Raw genomic sequence first — 19,181 nt, 5'->3', positions numbered from 1 at the left:
CGTTATTTTCATGTGTAATCTTATTAACTACTGTGAACCGCCTAGAACTCTCTGGGTATGGCGGTATACAAAATAAAGTTATTATTATTATTATTATTATTAAAGTTATTATTATTCTCTCAGCTTTTGATCGCAGGGGTAGATTGTTAGTTTTTTTGCCATGTAGGATGGGACCATTCTGTCGAAGAATTTGAATGCTAGTGTAAGAGCTTTAAAGATGCAACGTTTCCAAATTGGTAGCCAGAGCTGGAGCGACGGAGTTGCGAATAGTCAGGTTCTTCAAAAGGTGAACTGCTCCATTTTGTACATGTTGCAATCTTTGCAGGTTCGTTGCAGATAGTCCAACAAGCAGCGTGTTGCAGTAGTCCATGCGTGATAAGATATAGGCGTAGAGCAGTTGGGTGAATTCTCCTTCTGAGAAGTATGGATGAAATTTCCATAGCTGGTGCAGGTAGTAGAAGGAGGTTGATACTACCTGTGAGACATGACTCATTAGTGATAGGTCTGCATCTAGGGTGATTCCAAGGCTGCGTACTTGATCCTTTGCTTTGCTTTGTATGAGTGCCCCCCTGTATCCTGACCCCTCCACACCTCCCCAAAGTATGAATGTCCTCCTGCATCCTGATATCTTTGGGGGGGGGGCCTCTGCCCCCAGCATCCCCACATCCTCAAAGTAGGAGCGTCCTCCCATACCCCTCCCCATCCTGCATACCTTTTGAAAAGTGCGCCAGTGCGAGCAGCATTTTTGACCCCACCCCCGCTTGCTTCTGCCTCATCTCCCCTCTGACATTACATCCTGGCCCTGTGACTAGGTAGTGATGTCAGAAGGGAGCCAAGGCTGGCTCACCGGGGTGGGAGGGAGATGCACCGGCGAATGTTTGAACAGGTATGGGGGGGAAGAGAGGAGAGGCACCATGGGAGGGTGGGGGGGAAGAGAGGAGAGGCACCATGGAAGGGTGGGGGGGAAGAGAGGAGGAGAGACACCATGGGAGGGTGGGGGTGGGGGGAAGAGAGGAGGAGAGGCACCGGGATTCATCGCGGTTCATTGTGGAGAGGACGATTTCATTGTGGCCCTGTTGAAATGGCTGTGATGAATCGTCCCATTCCTTGTAAAGGTGTCGGGTCCTAATTAGACCCAACAAATCAGCCAACAGAGATGACTATCTTGTAAAGCATAATCCAGAGTGAAAATTTTAACGAGTCCTGATCATCATGGACACCCTACGAGGAGTGCCATTGCGTTGAGTGCATATCTGTGTAACCGAGAAGATCATTCAGTGAAGGGTAACAACATTTTTACTACCTTCTAAGATAGTCAATAGCTCAGGTGCTCTGTTGCTTTCTATAGTATTTCCTTTGCAAACAACTGGTTTTAAACCCCAAGGGTGTTTGCGTCAAGTGCTGCTGCGGCTGTGAAGAACTAAGGCCGGAACTGGGTAGACTTGCATGGTCTGTGTCCTAGGATGGGCTGGGGAGGGCTTCAGTGACTGGATGGTCTTTATCTGTCCTCATTTACTAAGTTACTATTTATCGTTGCTATTGCACTATTAAATGTACTAATATGCAAAAGATTAGTTTGCATATTACTAGCTTTTAAGTAGGAGGGCTGATTGAAAAGTAACTTTCAATCATACATCTGTTTCTCGATAAGAAAATGACCGGAAAGTTGTTAGAATTGTGCTTTACCCTCTGGTAACTAAAAACCTAGACTACTGCAATACTCTGTTAGCAGATATTAGGTGACTCCAACTGATCCAAAATGCTGAAGTCAAACTCCTGACTGGATCACAGAAATATGACCCTGGAACGTCTCTTCTCTAAACCATATTCTCCAGAATCACTTTCAAAGCAGTAGTCCATAGACTTTTCTGTTCAGATCTACCGCTCTTCTAGGTTGCTGTGACCTCTACAACAGAATCTCCTGACAGTTCCTTCTTTTTGCCATATACATAGCATCATTGCACTTGGAGTCATCCTATTTAAAATTTAAGATAGCCCTCAAGACATTTTTTTTCTTGTGTGCTATTTGCCCTAAATTGTAAAATGGTGTCTTGGCTTGATCTGGAAACACAGACTGCTGTAACTGGCTATTATCTTACAGGCTCAGCATCTTAACTTTGCCTCTTTATTCTCTTTTTTGCCTCTGCCTTTTCTATTTTCTTTATTCTGTATTGATTTACTTACATTTCTTTTTCTACACTATTATTTTTAAATATTGTCAACTGCTTTGCTGGCTCTCCAATTAACTTGAAACTAGATTTACATAAGTACCTGCTGAATCCTCAGTCCTACCTGGAGTAGCATGATATCCCTGTGCAGACAGCTGTGTTCATTACTGCGATGGGCACATACCAATCATGGAACACACTAGGCAGCCACATCTCTGGGAACGAGTAAGTAGAGTATGCAATGGCAGATCCTGGAAAGAAAACCAATGAGCTCTTGGAAGTAGGAAGATTACAATTCTTCAGTCATATCTACACAAGTTCTGTGCTCAGCAAACTGCCATGAGTCCTCCTTTGGGAATCAGAGGCGTGCTTCAGGGAATAGGCAAAGTCATGTGACCACTACAGGGGCCTGTGTCAGACCTGATCTGGAAGGTGGAGCTCCTCTAGCTTCAGAGTACTACTGATGACAAGGTAACGAGTTGGGAGTCTCTAACAAGGATATAATGTTCTGCCCATATAGCTTCTCTGCATTTTTGTATTATGCTGATAGACTTTAAGCTGGAGCAATGCAGCTTTTCTGAATGGTTCATGTAATCTAGAGTGAATGTTGCATGTGCCCTATTCCCTCCAGATTCATTGAGATCTTCATGCCCTAGAGTAGACCAAGGTGTCATTTTTAGAGAACCTGGTCCTTATGAGTAATAAACTGAACCCCCCCCTTTTAGAAACACAAAGCAAGCCACTCCATTGCTTGGTTTCCCCCTTTATCCCTGTAATTTGCATCATCTTGTTACCAACGATTCAGTCATCCATTTACTGAGTAGGAATTATTCTGGATTTTTATGTCCCACTTTAAATCCTGCAGCTGGCCTCCAGAACCCCCTTCCTGTACCTTCCGTTGTCACCGGTTCCCATATGGAGCAGACTAAAAGGCTCTCTAAGATCCTGTCCAGGTAAACTATGAGGCCAGTTATTTTATGCACCAAGTGATTCTTGTTTTCAACAACTAACAAGATATGTGCATTCCTAATAATCAAATTAGTAACTATAATGGCAATGTGAACACATTCAGAAAACCCTTTTTCTTGTGTGAAAGTGCAAAATCTCCAGAGAATAAAGAAAAGTCACCCAAAACAGACTGAGGGCTGTGCCATGGGTTTGATCTTCTAGTGTACAGAGAGAAGCACTTTATCTCAGCCATTCCAGACTGATGCCATGCTAGGTTTCCATAGGGAAGGCAAGTGTGAGAGCCTTCCACTGCTGACACCCAAAAACTCTGACGCTTCAAAATACAATACCTTCAAAAGTTAAAGCAAGGAAAGTGAGTTTGCTTCTCCTCTTGCATCACTCTTTAAAAACACCTCAGAACTGCATAATGAATGCCACTGTGATATTTCTGTAAATGAGATGTGTCTCTTACCTAGACTGTACAGGCTGAGGGCACCATAATCAAAGAAAAAGCAAATATGGCGGGCTTGGGTGGACATGACACTGAAGGTGTGAGCACAACTGGATGCGAAAGGGTAAATGCAACAGGAGACCAGGAAGACCACCAGTGGCCAGCTATAGCTGTCATGGCAGACATCCAGGACCCAGACAGAGGCTAGTAGCTTCCACAGGAAGTACCTGAAAGAAATACACAAACAACTTGTTAATATTATGTCAACTTCCATGTTTGGCAAATAGGATCAACTATTGTCTGTTTAGTATTCTTTCTCTTTTGTTAACCGCTCTGAACCAAGAGGTAGCTGCGGTATAAAAGTTTGATGTTACAATTACAGCATTTCAGGCACTAGGACTCTCTCTAGACAGCCAAGCACTAATCAAGCCTGGATCATAAGAACATAAGAATTGCTGCTGCTGGGTCAGACCAATGGTCCATCCTGCCCAGCAGTCCACTGACATGGCGGCCCCAAGGTCAAGACCAGTGCTCCAAATGAGTCCAGTCTCACCAGTTTAGCAGGAACTTGTCCAACTTTGTCTTGAATCCCTGGAGGGTGTTTTCCCCTATAACAGCCTCCGGAAGAGCATTCCAGTTTCTACCACTCTCTGGGTGAAGAAGAACTTCCTTACGTTTGAATGGAATCTATCCCCTTTTAACTTTAGAGAGTGCCCTCTCGTTCTCCCTACCTTGGAGAGGGTGAACAATCTGTCTTTATCTGCTAAGTCTATTCCCTTCAGTATCTTGAATGTTTCATAAGAACATAAGAATTACCGCTGCTGGGTCAGACCAGTGGTCCATTGCGTCCAGCAGTCCGCTCCCGCAGCAGCCCTTAGGTCAAAGACTAGTGCCCTAACTGAGACTAGCCCTACCTCTGTACGTTCTGGTTCAACAGGAAGAGCGTTCCAGTTTTCGACCACTCTCTGGGTGAAGAAGAACTTCCTTACGTTTGTACGGAATCTATCCCCTTTTTAACTTTAGAGAGTGGCCTCTCGTCCTCTCTACCTTGGAGAGGGTGAACAACATGTCTTTATCTACTAAGTCTATTCCCTTCATTATCTTGAATGTTTCAATCATGTCCCCTCTCAGTCTCCTCTTTTCAAGGAGAAGAGGCCCAGTTTCTCCAATCTCTCTCTGTACAGCAACCATTTTAGTCGCTCATTTTAGTGCAGGACTTTTAGTAAAGTCTGTTATGGAGCAGGTTACCTCTTTATTTAAAATCAGCATGGCTTATGGAGATGCTTTGGTGCAGTCACTTAAGTCTGATTCAAGTACACAGGGTTACAGTTTTTTTCTTGTGTGCATGATTTTCACTTTCTATTCAAATTTGGTGTCCTTATCTTTCTCTTTCTGTATCTGTAAACCACTGTGACCCGTTCATCAGAGTAGGTGGTTTGTTAAAACTGAAAGTGGCCTATATGAAAATAAAGGGTCCCTTTTACTAAGCTGGACTAAGAATTGGGAAACAAACAATTGGAAAGCTGATCAGCAAACCTCAGCCAATGACCTCCACTGGATGACCTTCGAGGGGCATAATCCAAACATATGTCTACGTCCAATTTGGACATATGGCGCTAGATGCCCAAAGTCGGCAGTGGAAAAATGCCCATTTTTGAAAAATACATCTAATTTTTTTAAAATTTTTTAAATCATCTATCTGGATGTCCAGGCAGTCGGGTCACCCAGACCACCAGGATGTCTATCTTTACACCACATTTTAGACCCAAATTTTGTCCAAGTCCCAAATGCCCAGAACAAGACCATTTGGAGATGGCAACAGAGCAGTGGGACATCTTACAGGGGACTTCTGTGAATTCACATAAAGGGTGCCACATAAACATCTCACTAGAACTCCCCCAAAACCCACTATACCCACCTGTCTACAACCCCAATAACCCTTATGGCTGCAGGTGGCACCTGTATGGCAGTAGAGTAGGGTTCGGGGGGGGGACACGCATGTGTTCAACCATAAATGTAGTGGTTAGAGTGGCTTATGAACTGGGGTCCCCCCTCTCTAAGGTTCATTAGCCTACCCCCCAGGCTATTTAAAACACCTGTGCGTAGCTCTACTAGGCTTTCCTATACCAGGTGCTGATGTTCTGGAGACTGGTAGGTACTTTTTTATTCTGATCTTTGTGGGGATGTGAGGAGGTCAGTGAACACTGGGGGAGTGTGTGGGGGTCTTTACTTTGTCTCTGCAGTGGTTATCTGGTCACTTTGGATACCTTTTCGGCACTTATACCTGTTTTTACATCATCTAACTCACGTCTAAATTTCATCCAGGATGTCTAGTAAAACTTTCAATTATCCCTGCAGGATGTCTAAGTCAGACAGAAAAGTAGGCGTGATGCTTACAACATACAGAGCTTTCGAAACGATGGCCCTCTGTGGTATGGGTGATCAACTCTGGTCCTCAAAAGCTTCAACCAGGTATGGTATTCAGCTCTTCTTTTGACCATTTTACAAAGGCGGTATAGCAAGCTTTTTAATGATTTGGGAAATCCTGAATAACAGTACTCTTAGAAACTCTGCCGTTATTCTGTTTTACATCATTAGCACACAGTAGGAATAGGGTTCCCAACTGGCTCCAGATTTGCTTGAACCAGCCCTGGTTTTATCCCATTGCATGCAGGGATTTGTAGTTTGATTTCACAATTATATTCCCTAAAAAAAAAAAAAAAGGCAAGATTACAACCCTATTGGTAAATCTAACCCAACTGGTAACTCAAAAAGTAGAATATGGAATCATTTGATAGATGCACCTATATCGCCATTTGACATGGCCGACCTTTGTACGTCATAGGTTCACCTATAGAAAATACAGTACCAGGTTGGGAGAAAGTGCGTCCATATGTTTAGGGTTTCGTTGCTCATGTGGAAAATGCTGATGACACAGTCTGTGGCTGAGCTCCATGGCTGGCGATATCCAGTTATGATGCTTTCTTCATGGAAAACCTGTGAAGAAAAAGCTTCTAAGTCCACGTTTAGGCCACATAAGCAGAAGGGTGACACAGTGTGAGGGTAATAGGGAGTATGATTGCCCTTTATCTCAGCTGACTAGTTCCACTTTGCTGACTGTGGTCTGGTGTATAGGAGCCCCTGAAGTACTGCACCAGGAAAAGGTACCCAAGAAAGGCTTGGAGACACTTTCTCTGTTAAGAACATAAGAACATAAGAAGTTGCCTCCGCTGAGGCAGACCAGAGGTCCATCTCGCCCAGCGGTCCGCTCCCGCGGCGGCCCATCAGGCCCACTGCCTGAACAGTGGTCTCTGACTAATTTTATAAATTACCTCTAATCCTATCCCTATAACCTTACCTCTACTCCTATCTGTACCCCTCAATCCCTTTGTCCTCCAGGTACCTGTCCAGACCTTCTTTGAAGCCCTGTAGCGTGCTTCTGCTTATCACATCCTCCGGTAGCGCATTCCATGTATCCACCACCCTCTGGGTGAAGAAGAACTTCCTGGCGTTTGTTCTAAACCTTCCCCCTTTCAATTTCTCTGAGTGCCCCCTTGTACTTGTGGTTCCCCATAGCTTGAAAAATCTGTCCCTGTCCACTTTTTCTATGCCCTTCATGATCTTGAAGGTTTCTATCATGTCTCCCCTGAGTCATCGCTTTTCCAGGGAGAAAAGCCCCAGCTTTTTCAGTCTGTCAGTATATGAGAGGTCCCCCATACCCTTTATCAGCTTAGTTGCTCTTCTCTGGACTCTCTCAAGTACCGCCATGTCCTTCTTGAGGTACGGCGACCAGTACTGGACACAGTACTCCAGGTGCGGGCGCACCATTGCACGATACAGTGGCAGGATGACTTCCTTCGTCCTGGTCGTGATTCCTTTCTTAATGATACCCAACATTTTGTTCGTTTTCCTTGAGGCTGTGGCGTACTGCGCCGACGCCTTCAATGTTGTGTCTACCATCACTCCCAGGTCTCTTTCAAGGTTGCTCACCCTTAGCGGTGATCCCCCCATCTTGTAAGTGAACATCAGGTTCTTTTTCCCAACATGCATGACCTTGCATTTCCCTAAGTTGAAGCTCATTTGCCACTTTTTGGCCTACAATTCCAGCGTTGTCAGATCTTTTTGGAGGTCTTCACAGTCCTCTATGGTTTTGACCCTGCTGTATAGTTTAGTGTCATCCGCAAATTTAATAACCTCACATCTTGTTTCCGCCTCCAGTTCGTTAATAAATATATTGAACAGGAGCGGTCCCAGCACCGACCCCTGTGGAACTCCGCTCGTGACCCATTTCCAATCTGAGTAATGGCCCTTTACTCCAACCCTCTGTTTCCTGTCTGCCAGCCAGTTTTTGATCCATCGGTGGACCATCCCTTGCACCCCGTGGTTCCATAGCTTCCGTAGCAGTCTTTCGTGTGGTACCTTGTCGAAGGCTTTTTGGAAGTCAAGGTAAATGATGTCTATGGATTCCCCTCTATCCACCTGGCTGTTTACCCCCTCAAAGAAGTATAATAAGTTCGTGAGGCATGACCTGCCCTTGCAGAATCCATGCTGGCTCGACTTTAGCTGCCATTGTTCTTTCCTTCCTACTCATGTGTATTACATGAGGTGTCCTGAAATGTATAGCAGGGTCTAAACAGACCTAACAATATATTCTCAAGTTTCTGAGATCCCCAAACAGAGAGAATGTAGTCATGAGAAGTAAGTGGATGAAGTCAGAAAATACCCTCACACTTTGGGAAGGGTTGGTGTGGGCACATGATGCAGAACCCTCACCTTGATCACTAGTTCAACTCTTTTGAACCCATGCAGAGAACTGCCCAAAAGAGTTAAAAGCTGGTGTATTTAGATTTTAGCAAAGCCTTTGACAGTGTTTCACACAGACATCTAATAAATAAACTGAGTGTCCTTGGGATGGGCCCCAAAGTGATGTAGGGGTTCAGGAACTGGATGAGTGGAAGACGACAGAGGGTAGTGGTCAATGGAGATAACTCTGAGGAAAGGGATTTTACCAGTGGTATGCCTCAAGGTTCAGTTCTTGGACCTGTTCTTATTAACATTTTTGTAAGTCATATTGCTGAAGGCCTGTTAGGTAAGATTACCCCTTTGCGGATGATACCAAAATCTGCAATAGAGTAGACACACCAGATGGTATGAATAACATGAAGAAAGACCTAGCGAAGCTTGAAGAATGGTCTGAAATTTGGCAGCTAAAATTTAATGCTAAGAAATGCAAGATCATGCATTTGGGCTGCAAAAACCTGAGGGAATGGTACAGATTAGGGAGTGAAGAGCTTATGTCCACAACAGAAGAGCTGAGAATTGTGTGTGATTGTATGTGATGATCTTAAGATGGCCAAACAGGTTGAAAAGGTGACAGCGAAAGCTAGAAGGATGCTAGGTTGCATAGGGAGAGGTATGGCCAGTAGGAAAAAGGAGGTATTGATGTCCCTGTATAAGACTTTGGTGAGACCTTATTTAGAATATTGTGTACAATTCTGGAGGCTGCACCTTCAAAAAGATATAAAAAGGATGGAGTCGGTCCAGAGGAAGGCTACTAAAATGGTGTGTGGTCATCATAAGGTGTATCTCAACATGTATACTTTGGAGGAAAGGAGGGAGAGGGGAGATATGATAGAGACGTTTAAATTTCCACATTGTATAAATTTATATGAATGGTAGGAACAGCCTTCCAGTGGAGGTGGTGGAGACAAAAAGTTTATCTGAATTCAAGGAAGCTTGGGACAAGTATGAGAAGGGGATGGTAGATGGCATGGTTAGGCAGACTAGATAGGCCATATGGTCTACATCTGCCTTCATGTTTCTGCTAGCGGCAGTTTCAGCTGTTCACGGTCATAGTAGAAAGAAATTGTATTGGCACCTGTCTGTGTGCTGGATTGCTATTCTATGCATCAATAGCAGCTTCACAAAAATGTTATGCACAGATTAGCATTGCAGCTCGTGTGCAGATCATTTCCTGCATAGACACAGGCCCAGCACTTGCTGCCCTTTTGCACTTGCATCTAGTGCACTAGGCCTGTACAGGTCCTATTGCATACAATTTGTTTCCTGCTGTGGTGATCAAAAATGGGATGTTACACCTGAGTTAGGAATCAGCCCATGGCTCTAATGCAAGCTTTCTGTGTTGGCCCCACAGTTCAGTAGAGTGTCAGTGACTCCTAGTGGTTAAACAGTTGATAAATGACATCTGGAACAATCACCCACATACAAGGTTGGCCTAACCTTTAGGCAAACTAGGCAATCGCCTGAGAAAGCAGCTTCTGAAGGGGGTGGCAAAGAATAGCTGATGTCCAAACATAATATGAGGCTCTGGCAAGCAGACAATTCAAAGAACCATCAATACGTACTTTATCTACAAGGAAAGAGGACTCTGTTCAGATCATCTATTTATCCAGGGAAATGTCCGAACTACCTGTGTATATGCAAAATAAAGTTTAATAATTGAAAGTATGATGTCCTCAAATGTTCCAAAGAGCACAGTTCTGGGAGAGGTAGTGTTGGGTGATCACAATGAACAGATCCAGCTCAACCATTGGACCATGTGAGGCACAAAACCTCCAGCCTCTGATGTGACATGGTCTAATGGTTAAGCCTTCTCCCACCCCCACCCCCTCCATGGGTGCAGCATCTCTTCCTTCCTCCTTCAGTCCAGTCCAGTGTCTCTCTCCCACTTCCACAGCCCCCTCCTTGCAGGTCCAGTATCACTCCTTCTCCTCCCCCCTACTCCCACTCCTGTGGTCCTGTAAAGTGTGTGTGAGTTGCCAGAAGCAGCAGCATGAAGGCAGGCTACCTTGACCCTGGGTGTTCCCTCTGCCATGTCCCACCCACAGAAACTGCATAATAGGAGGCAAGATAAGGCAGAGTCTAGCCAAAGGCTCCACAGTTTACAGGACTGTGGGGATGGGATGAAGAGGGAGAGAGGAGAAGTAGTAATGCCAGCTCTGAGCTGTGTAGAGGGGGAAGAAAGAGACTGAGCTATGGGTGGGGTGGGAAGAGAAGGAGAGAGATATTGGACAGGATAGAGGAAAAGATTCTGGACCCACGGAGAGAGGGAAGGGCACTTATGTAAGCTGGCTCAAGGTGCCACAATCCCTCAAGCCAGCCTTGACAATGGAATAGTTTCATAATTCAAATCATGGAAGAGGAAGAAGAATTAGGGACATGGTGGGTGAGGATGTCTGAATATATGTCTGGGACACCTAGGACCCCCTCCACTGCCCGCCCATTTGGCATTAACAGTAGTTGCAGGTACTAAAGGCAGAGGAGGATATGGATATTATGGGAGGATTATCTATCATGTGCTCTCTTAGGCTGGCGTCATGCTTATTGCAGTACCCAAATGCGGTGAGACCTGGAACACTGCAATAAGCACTGCATGTAAAATAAAGTATGAGAGCTGGAGGCAGTGCAGGGTTTTTTTCTGTTCATCCTTTTGTATCTTTTCTAAACTTTCTATAAACAGTATAACTGCGGCAGAAATAACCCTATTCCTATATGTTCAATGATATCAGGGCTTATTATCCATTTACTACAAAATGTATAGAAATGTTGCCAAAGTGCAGTTAGTAAATGTGTGTACCAAATAAATATTCAGATCCTGGCAAAAAAACAAAACAAAAAAGTATTCCTTGAAGTGACCCAGACCTAAAGAAATATATACCCAAGTCAGTTAGCAAAACCAACACAAAAGACCGATTCAGAATACGACTCCTTATTCTCAAATTAAGAGGTACTAAACAGCACACAAAGACTTCCAGCATTTCAACATGAGACTTGCTTCTTTTGCTTTCTACATTGTGAGAGTATGTACTTGGTTTTTCATTGCCAGTAGGATGCAGCTTCAGGGAAAATATGAAGCTCACTCAAAAACATCAAGCTACTTTGTAAATCCAGATGCAACCGGTGACGCTCCTCAAAAGAAATATAAGGCTGATGAAGAATTTTTGTGACTGAAACCGCACGGCCCCTAAGGAAACTAACATGAAACGGTTGAGTAACCATCGGGCTCGACTTAAGTCCTTTTTCAGATTTACAATTTTTTAATGCACATCTTTTTTGTCAATGATAAATACACCACCCCAGCAATGGGTACGAAAGTGGTTCGAGTAATCAGTTTCATAAAAGTAAGTAACTCAAGGAGATGGTCAACTTCCCTAGCCCAAGCTTGTTGCAATTTATCATAATTTTTTCAAATACCTAAATCTTGGAAAGATTTATGTAAACCAGAAATGGTCAATTTACTGTCTAGATCTGTTGAAAAAAAAGATCTTTTAGTTTATATCCTTTGGGACACTGTAAATTATTAAAACCAAGCAATCTTATAGTGGAATAGTTGACAATATGGAAATTTAGCTCCCCTACAAGTCTGCAAATGTTGTGGAAGATTGAGGATTTTAAAAATCTTAAACCCTTAGTGATTTTTAACTATATTAGAAACATAGAAACATAATGGCAGATAAAGGCCAAATGGCCCATCTAGTCTACCCATCCGCAGTAACCATTATCTCTTTCTCTCTCCGAGAGATCCCACATGCCTATCTCAGGCTCTTTTGAATTCAGACACAGTCTCCGTCTCCACCAACTCTTCTGGGAGACTGTATAAAAGTATTTCCTTAGATTACTCCAGAGCCTATCACCTCTTAACTTCTTCCTATGCCCTCTCATTGCAGAATTTCCTTTCAAATGAAAGAGATTTGACTCATGCGCATTTACATTACGTAGGTATTTAAATGTCTCTATCATAGCTCCCCTCTCCCGCCTTTCCTCCAAAGTATATAGATTGAGATCTTTAAGTCTGTCCCCATATGCCTTATGATGAAGACCACATACCATTTTAACAGCCTTCCTCTGGATCGACTCCATCTTTTTTATATCTTTTTAAAGGTGCGGCCTCCAGAATTGTACACAATAATCAAAATGAGGTCTCACCAAAGTCTTATACAGCAGCATCAATACCGATACTTCCTTTTTCCTACTGGCCATACCACTGTTACGCATTTCTTGAAACCTTTTAGTTGTCTTATTTCTGTGTCTACCCTAGCCTGTAAAACTCTGAGGAATAGGGTTGATCTCTTCCTTGGGTTAACATGGTGCTGTACAACCTTAGAGACATGAGAAGCAGCAGAGGTCTCTGCTGAAAAGTGAAACTGATGGGGAAAAAGATAGAAACAGTGCCTGATGGCTCTCTGAGAATTAGCCAGCAGCAGAAGAGAAGGAACAGCAAAATAGATTTCTTGACTAAGACAGTCTCATATCTTCTTTCTTCTTAATGAGCTTTTCTTTTGGTGCCTTTTCCTCCTGGCAGGAAAGAGGTAGAACCAAGAAAACACCAAGGGAAGGTATAGCATGCTCACCATTTATTCCATATTATAGAAAAATATAAGATTGTGAGTGCACTGAGACAGACAGGGAGAAAATACTGAGTACCTGAATGTAAACCACTTAGGCTAAAAAGGAAATAAATCAAATACTTTTGAAAAAAAAAAAAAGGAGAACCAAGAACAAGGCGAGAAAGATGAAATGCAGCCACTTCTGTCCCAAGAAACACTTACTTTTGGCACCTGTGTGATATGGAGCAGCCGGGGTAGTTTCCAGCTCAGCATTGTATGGGGCAGCAGAGGCCAGTAAGTGACTCTCAGAGGTCACCTTTCTCACCTATTCAGCAGTGAGCAGCAGTTTGCCGGAGAAACACATTTGCATTTGTTACTTCTGGCCAAATTACCTGCTGTCACCTTCCCTCTTCCTTTCACCTCCTCTGAGCCAGAATAGCCTGGTCTCTCCCAGCACCTCCCCAGTCTGGCTCTCCACCTTCTGCTGGCACCGTCCCAAGGTTTCTACAGCGTAAGAAATAAGCATGGGATGGGCAGAGACCAGGTAACTTCACTTAACATATTTGTTCATGCATTGGAAGGCATGTTATGGGGACGGCATTCTCTCATGACAGAGTGGAAAGGATTTCCGAGAAAGTGGGTCCAGCTTACAGACCTGTTGCACCTCCTGCCTACTTGGGCTCAGCTGTTGCCTAAACATTTTAGCAGCTTTGTTTCTCCAAAACGCAGGGTCATAGGTTTACTTACAATCATTCCTCCTAAACCTCACCCACAACAGACTTCTGTTTAGCTCCAAAATACTGAGCCCATGGCACGTGGAGAGGAAGTTTGGTCTACTCTAAAGGAACAGAAAATCACCCTGAGGAAAGCAGGTGACTCCTTTAAGGGGACTGAGGCAGGTGAACTGTACACATGTAGCTGACAGGAAGAAGAGACGCTTGTGCATGTCATTTATTAATTATATGCAAAAGGGACAATCCACAAATTGTTTAAATGTAGGTGTTGTGGGATCGTTATTTAAACAGATTTAACTGTGTAGCAATGGGATAACGCTGCTAAATATTTTTATGGACAACTGTGGCACTATCAGTGTCCCCGAATGAATCGTTACAAACCACACTCTGGACGGTGCCCCCGAATGTATCATTACAAATCACTGTCTGGAAGGTGCCCCCGAATGAATCGTTACAAACTACTCTCTGGATGGTGCCCCCGAATGTATCATTACAAATCACTGTCTGGATGGTGCCCTTGGCAGTGACTTTGGAGAGCATTTAGTTGGTTCTCAGAAAACTGGATGTGATAATTGCAAAAGTCTGCAGAAGAATTTACTACTTTAGTGACTAAAGTTGATTTGTTTTCTAAGTATTTGGATGGGGTACAAATGGAACATTTTTCTCAAACCTCGCAAGATCTTACTTCCTCTATTGTTAAAGATAGTTACAATGTCGGATTGAACAGATTGAAAAATCTTTGTTTCTTGAACTTTCAAAGATCTGCTGGCTTACTTCCTCTGTTGGAAACACTGAATCACTCCTCAGAAACTATTCCTCCTTTAAACAGAATTTACTATATTTCCTCTCCCTCAAAAAAGAATGCAGCGGGAGCACAAGAGGCCTTAAATCAAGAAGCAAAGTTAGATGCAATGAATATATCAGCAATACTGGAGGTGATTCTGAAAGGGCCTTATGGTCTTTTGTATTTAAAGTTAGCATCGAGACACGAAACAACATCTTTGACTGCAACTTTCTGGGGCAAACTATATCTTCTTTGCTGCAAAACAATTTAAGACTTCGCTAGACTTAATGAAGATTTCAACCAGGCAAAGTTGAAGACTGAAGTAATACTAGAATTTTGAGGAGGGGGATTCATGCAATGGCTGCTATGGATTGTCCTAATATGCCTGCTGATCTTATGCGCTGCTCCCTCTTCTATTTGTGGTCCGTGAAAGAATTTGTGATTTTCTTAGGAGAAATGTTTCTTTCGTAATGCTATCTCCATTTTGCCTTAACAAGTGTTTACTTGTGTTATTAGGTTCTGATAGATAGATAGATAGATGAGACAACAGTCTGCACTATCCGGACATACTGTTAAATGTATCTTTACTGACCTCTGTGATATTACCTGGACAGTGCCACTGCATACAAAACCATTCTGGCATTGGATAGCGCCAGGCAGTCTGGGGCAGAGCCACGTTATGCACATAGCAACAATTTTCAGTGCTACTACCCTGAGATATTTGTGGATAGGTCAGGACAGCCAAAATCTGTCCTAAATCTATCCAGATAAGCTATTTGGATAGTGCCAGCACTTCACTGCTCTATCTGGATATTCAGAAGCAGCCACTGAATATTTGGTGCCATGCAGCATTCTCAGCACTCTTACAGAATTGCTCCTGTACCAGTCAGATCAGAAATCCAGATCCCTAAAACTCATTTCAATAGCAAAGTTCACCGTCGATGCCAGTATCCCTAAGCAGCATGAAACAGACGTATTTCCTAGAAAATATTCACTCAATTGTATAAGTGTAATATTTCTAGTAAAAAGAAAAGAAACATGTGCCCAAAGTAATAACGTTAAATGACCTCCAGAGCCAAAAGGGAATATCCAAAAGGAAGCTTTACACTGCTGAACTATTTTGACACCCACCAGACAGCACCTAAGAAGGACCTGGGTTTCCTACCTTCTGTGCTCCCAGCTCCACCTTTCCCTTGGACTGGTTTTCACAGCTCACTTATATATTTTGTGAGACTTTAGCTCTGCTTTCCCAAAGCTTATCAAAAAATATATGAAGTCAGTCCAATAAAAAAGGTTTCACCTTATTTTCCTTTTCTTTTATTGTCATTTAATTCAGGACCGGACAGGATCACAATATAAACCCAGCCTCTCCTGTTTTGTAACACTTCACATTCCTCCACAATGGATTTTAGACGTTTTCCCATACAACTCACCATGCCAAAAAAAAACCCAACCCAAACCAAAACTCAACAATAAATATTCATACAGTAGTGTCATCTCACTATCACTCTACTTCCAGTGCCAAAACCTATATAAGAAGCTTATGACACCAAAAGAGCCCTGATTCCCAGGGTCCAAAGCCTACCACCAAGGACCCCAGAGAGAAAGAAACCTTCAGTTAAGAAAAACAAAGAACCACAAATTAGAAACAAATGTGTGATGGAAACCTCCAAAAACTAAAGTCTAGGCACAGTAGAATAGGAGAAAGAGATATCCATTTCTTCTTGTAATACAGAGAGTCACATTCAAATCCTTCAAGATTTATGCTGTGTTTTCTCTTGTACTTTACTGTCCTGACCCTCAAGTCCTTTTCCAGGGTCTCCTGTCTTCTTTCTCTAGAACTGTTTGACAATCTTCCCTTTCAACTATTTTCCCCATTTCACTCGTCTCTGCCTCTCCACTTAAGCTTAATTTCTTCTTCTTACCACCCCCTCCCCAGGTCACTGATCTGCTTTCAAATATTAAACCTACTTATATTTTTGTGTCTTTCTCTGAAAATGGTTCATCCTTCCTGCAGTGAGTGATATACAGTGAGTTTGTGATTATCTGGATCTATTTTGCATTGACTGCAGCAGCTTTTTGCTGCAATCACCTAATCTTGCCTGCTAGTTCCCCATTTTCATCTTCTATATTGACCCCTTCCCAACCCAGATCCTTTCCTGTCCCATAATCCCTCCTGGCATTCAGTTATTTTCTCCCCTTTTTCAACTCCTTTCCTGTCCCATTTCCACATTTTTCCTCTTTGCCTTCTTTCTAGCCTGTCTAGAGCCTTCATACTACCCACTTCAAACTCTAATGCCTTCAGACCTATTTTCCCCTTTTCACCCCTCTATCTTCCCTCTCTCCCCTCTTTAAACATGTTTTCCCTTCTCACTTCCACTCTCCAAGCATCCCTTTCCTATTTTAATCCCCTCGTTTTTAAGAATATCCCCCTTGAAGCTGCTCCTTTCTTCACACCCCTCCCTCTTAATGCTCTTCTCTCCTTGTTACCAATTCCTCCCTTCTCACCCCAGGCTGACTGGGGCTGTAGGGTTACCAACCCCCAATCCTTCTTCCCACCAGTCTGTCCATGTCAGCTGCAAAATCTCACACTTGTTATTATGAGGAAACAGACCCCACAAGCAGCAGGAGAGATCCTCTGGGCTGGCTGAATACTTCAAACTGCTCCCAACTCCTGATGTGTGTGTGTGTGTGGGGGAAGGGGGAAGAGAGTACAGGGGAAGAAAGGCAGCCTAATAACCCTTAAGAACATAAGAAATGCCCGCACCGGATCAGACCGTGGGTCCATCTAGTCCGGTAGTCCGCACCCACGGAGGCTCAGCTAGGTGTTCCCCGTCGAGGACCTTGATCACTCGTATCCCTCAATGTGTCTTGCAAGAAGATGTGCGTCCAACTTGCCCTTAAATCCTAGAATGGTAGTTTCCACCACAACCTCTTCCAGGAGTGTGTTCCAGGCGTCCACCACTCGCTGTATGAAACAGTATTTTCTGACATTTGTCCTGGTCCTGTCTCCCTTCAGTTTCAGTCCATGACCTCTTGTCCGAATCATATTTGACAACGTGAATAACGTTGTTTCTTGCTCTATTTTGTCGATTCCTTTTAGTATTTTAAAAGTCTCTATCAGATCCCCGCGCATTCTTCTCTTCTCAAGGGTGAACAATCCCAGTTTTCCGAGGCGTTCATTGTAGCTCAAGTTCTCCATATTTTTAACTAGCTTCATCGCTCTCCTCTGCACCCTCTCCAGTATTGCTATATCCTTCTTTAACCCTTGCCACTTGATGCCTGAGGCAACTGCCTTCTTTGATTTTTCCAGTCCCTTCTCTGTCTGGCACAACATCCTGGGGGATCCCTTTCCTTATAAGACCCCCCCCCTCCCTCCGTCTCACATACACACCTTACTTGAGACCAATCACTGTACTGTTTTAGGATGGGAAAGCAGGCATCGATCTCTGCAGGGATTTTTCCTATTAAAACTGGTTCTATTTGTTCATTCTTGGGGCAAATCTTGTGGGTCAAAATTAAGTACAGGGTTTGCAGGACCTGGCTAGACTATCACCAATGAATACAGCTCGGAACTCATGAAAGTCTTTTCATATTACACTACTGCAGCTAAAAATACATGACAAGTTGGTTTGCGTTTTAAATAACTCTGAAGTGCCACTTACTTGATGGCAGGGTGAGCTGTCAGTAATGGACTTCAGGAACAAGCTGAGCCAGTCCAGGGATCGCCCCACATCTCGGCGAACTTGTATTTCCTGTTTATTTTTATTGGAGAAGCTGAAACAGTGGCAGAAAAAGAGGAGCAGCAGAGCCTCCAGGACATAGTGGTTAGAGCTACAGCCTCAGCACCCTGAGGTTGTGGGTTCAGATCCCATGCTAATCCTTGTGACCCTGGGTAAGTCACTTAATTCCCCCTAGCAAAATGCTAGTCTCATTTATATCATATTGAGGGAGGCTCAGGGGTTGTGTGATGGGATAGAAGCGAGGGAAAAGATGGTCCCATGCTGGTAGCTTTGTTTTCTAAGCAGCCTCTTCAGGGCCTCACTATATCCCTGAATTCAAAGCTCAAGTAGCTCTTTTCTATAGCATGTTTGGGTAGCAAAGGGAGATGGTAGGAAACAGGGTTGCCAACTGAATCCAGATTTGCCTGACAGATCCAGTCCTAGGTTTGCCCTGCTGCATACTCTTTTGGTTTTTCACCAGGTACTTGTGACCTGGATTTCCTAAAAGAGAAGTCCATAGGCTAGTATTGAGATGGCTTGGGGAAATCCACTGCTTATTTCTAGGATAAGCAGCATAAAATCTTTTTTACTACTTGGAATCTAGCTAGGTACTTGTGACCTGGGCTAGCCACTGTTGGAAACAGGATACTGGGCTTGATGGACCTTTGAGCTGTCCCAGTATGGCAACGCTTATGTTCTTATGATTTCCTCATTGCATTCCCTAAGAAAAGCAAGACTACAAGTCCCAGCATGCACTGGAATAAACCCAGGACTGGATCAACCATGTTGGGCAAATCTGGATACAGTTGGAAACTTTCATGGAGGGATCTGATCTTTTGGACCTCAGACAGAAAAAGCTTGGCATAAGAACTCCAGGCAATGCATTCGCCCAACACCATTTGATGTCACTTACAGTTTTTTGATGTATACAGTCTCTTTTGCACAAAATATGACTCCAAAGGAGGATCCTAACAGCCTCTTTCCTGCTGCAATACCAGAGACCCCCAGTTAATCTCTAACCTTTCTC

At 43.6% G+C, this 19,181-nt stretch overlaps 1 protein-coding gene across 8 annotated transcripts in view; it reads right to left on the bottom strand.

The window, feature by feature from the left end:
- The window catches only part of GLCE (glucuronic acid epimerase), an 84,087-nt gene that overhangs the window by 28,020 nt on the left and 36,886 nt on the right, over nucleotides 1-19,181 (bottom strand). For all 8 annotated transcript variants that reach the window (XM_033920014.1, XM_033920009.1, XM_033920016.1 and 5 more), the window contains 3 exons: nucleotides 6,437-6,564; nucleotides 3,589-3,794; nucleotides 2,293-2,419 (listed from right to left, as the gene is read on the bottom strand). In XM_033920014.1, the coding sequence (XP_033775905.1) occupies nucleotides 2,293-2,419; nucleotides 3,589-3,794; nucleotides 6,437-6,564 (461 nt within the window). The remainder of the gene's footprint in view (nucleotides 1-2,292; nucleotides 2,420-3,588; nucleotides 3,795-6,436; nucleotides 6,565-19,181) is intronic.

Source organism: Geotrypetes seraphini, chromosome 14 (assembly GCF_902459505.1).
Source record: "Geotrypetes seraphini chromosome 14, aGeoSer1.1, whole genome shotgun sequence".
Lineage (NCBI taxonomy): Eukaryota > Metazoa > Chordata > Amphibia > Gymnophiona > Dermophiidae > Geotrypetes > Geotrypetes seraphini.
This window is presented reverse-complemented; position numbering and strand designations above follow the sequence as displayed.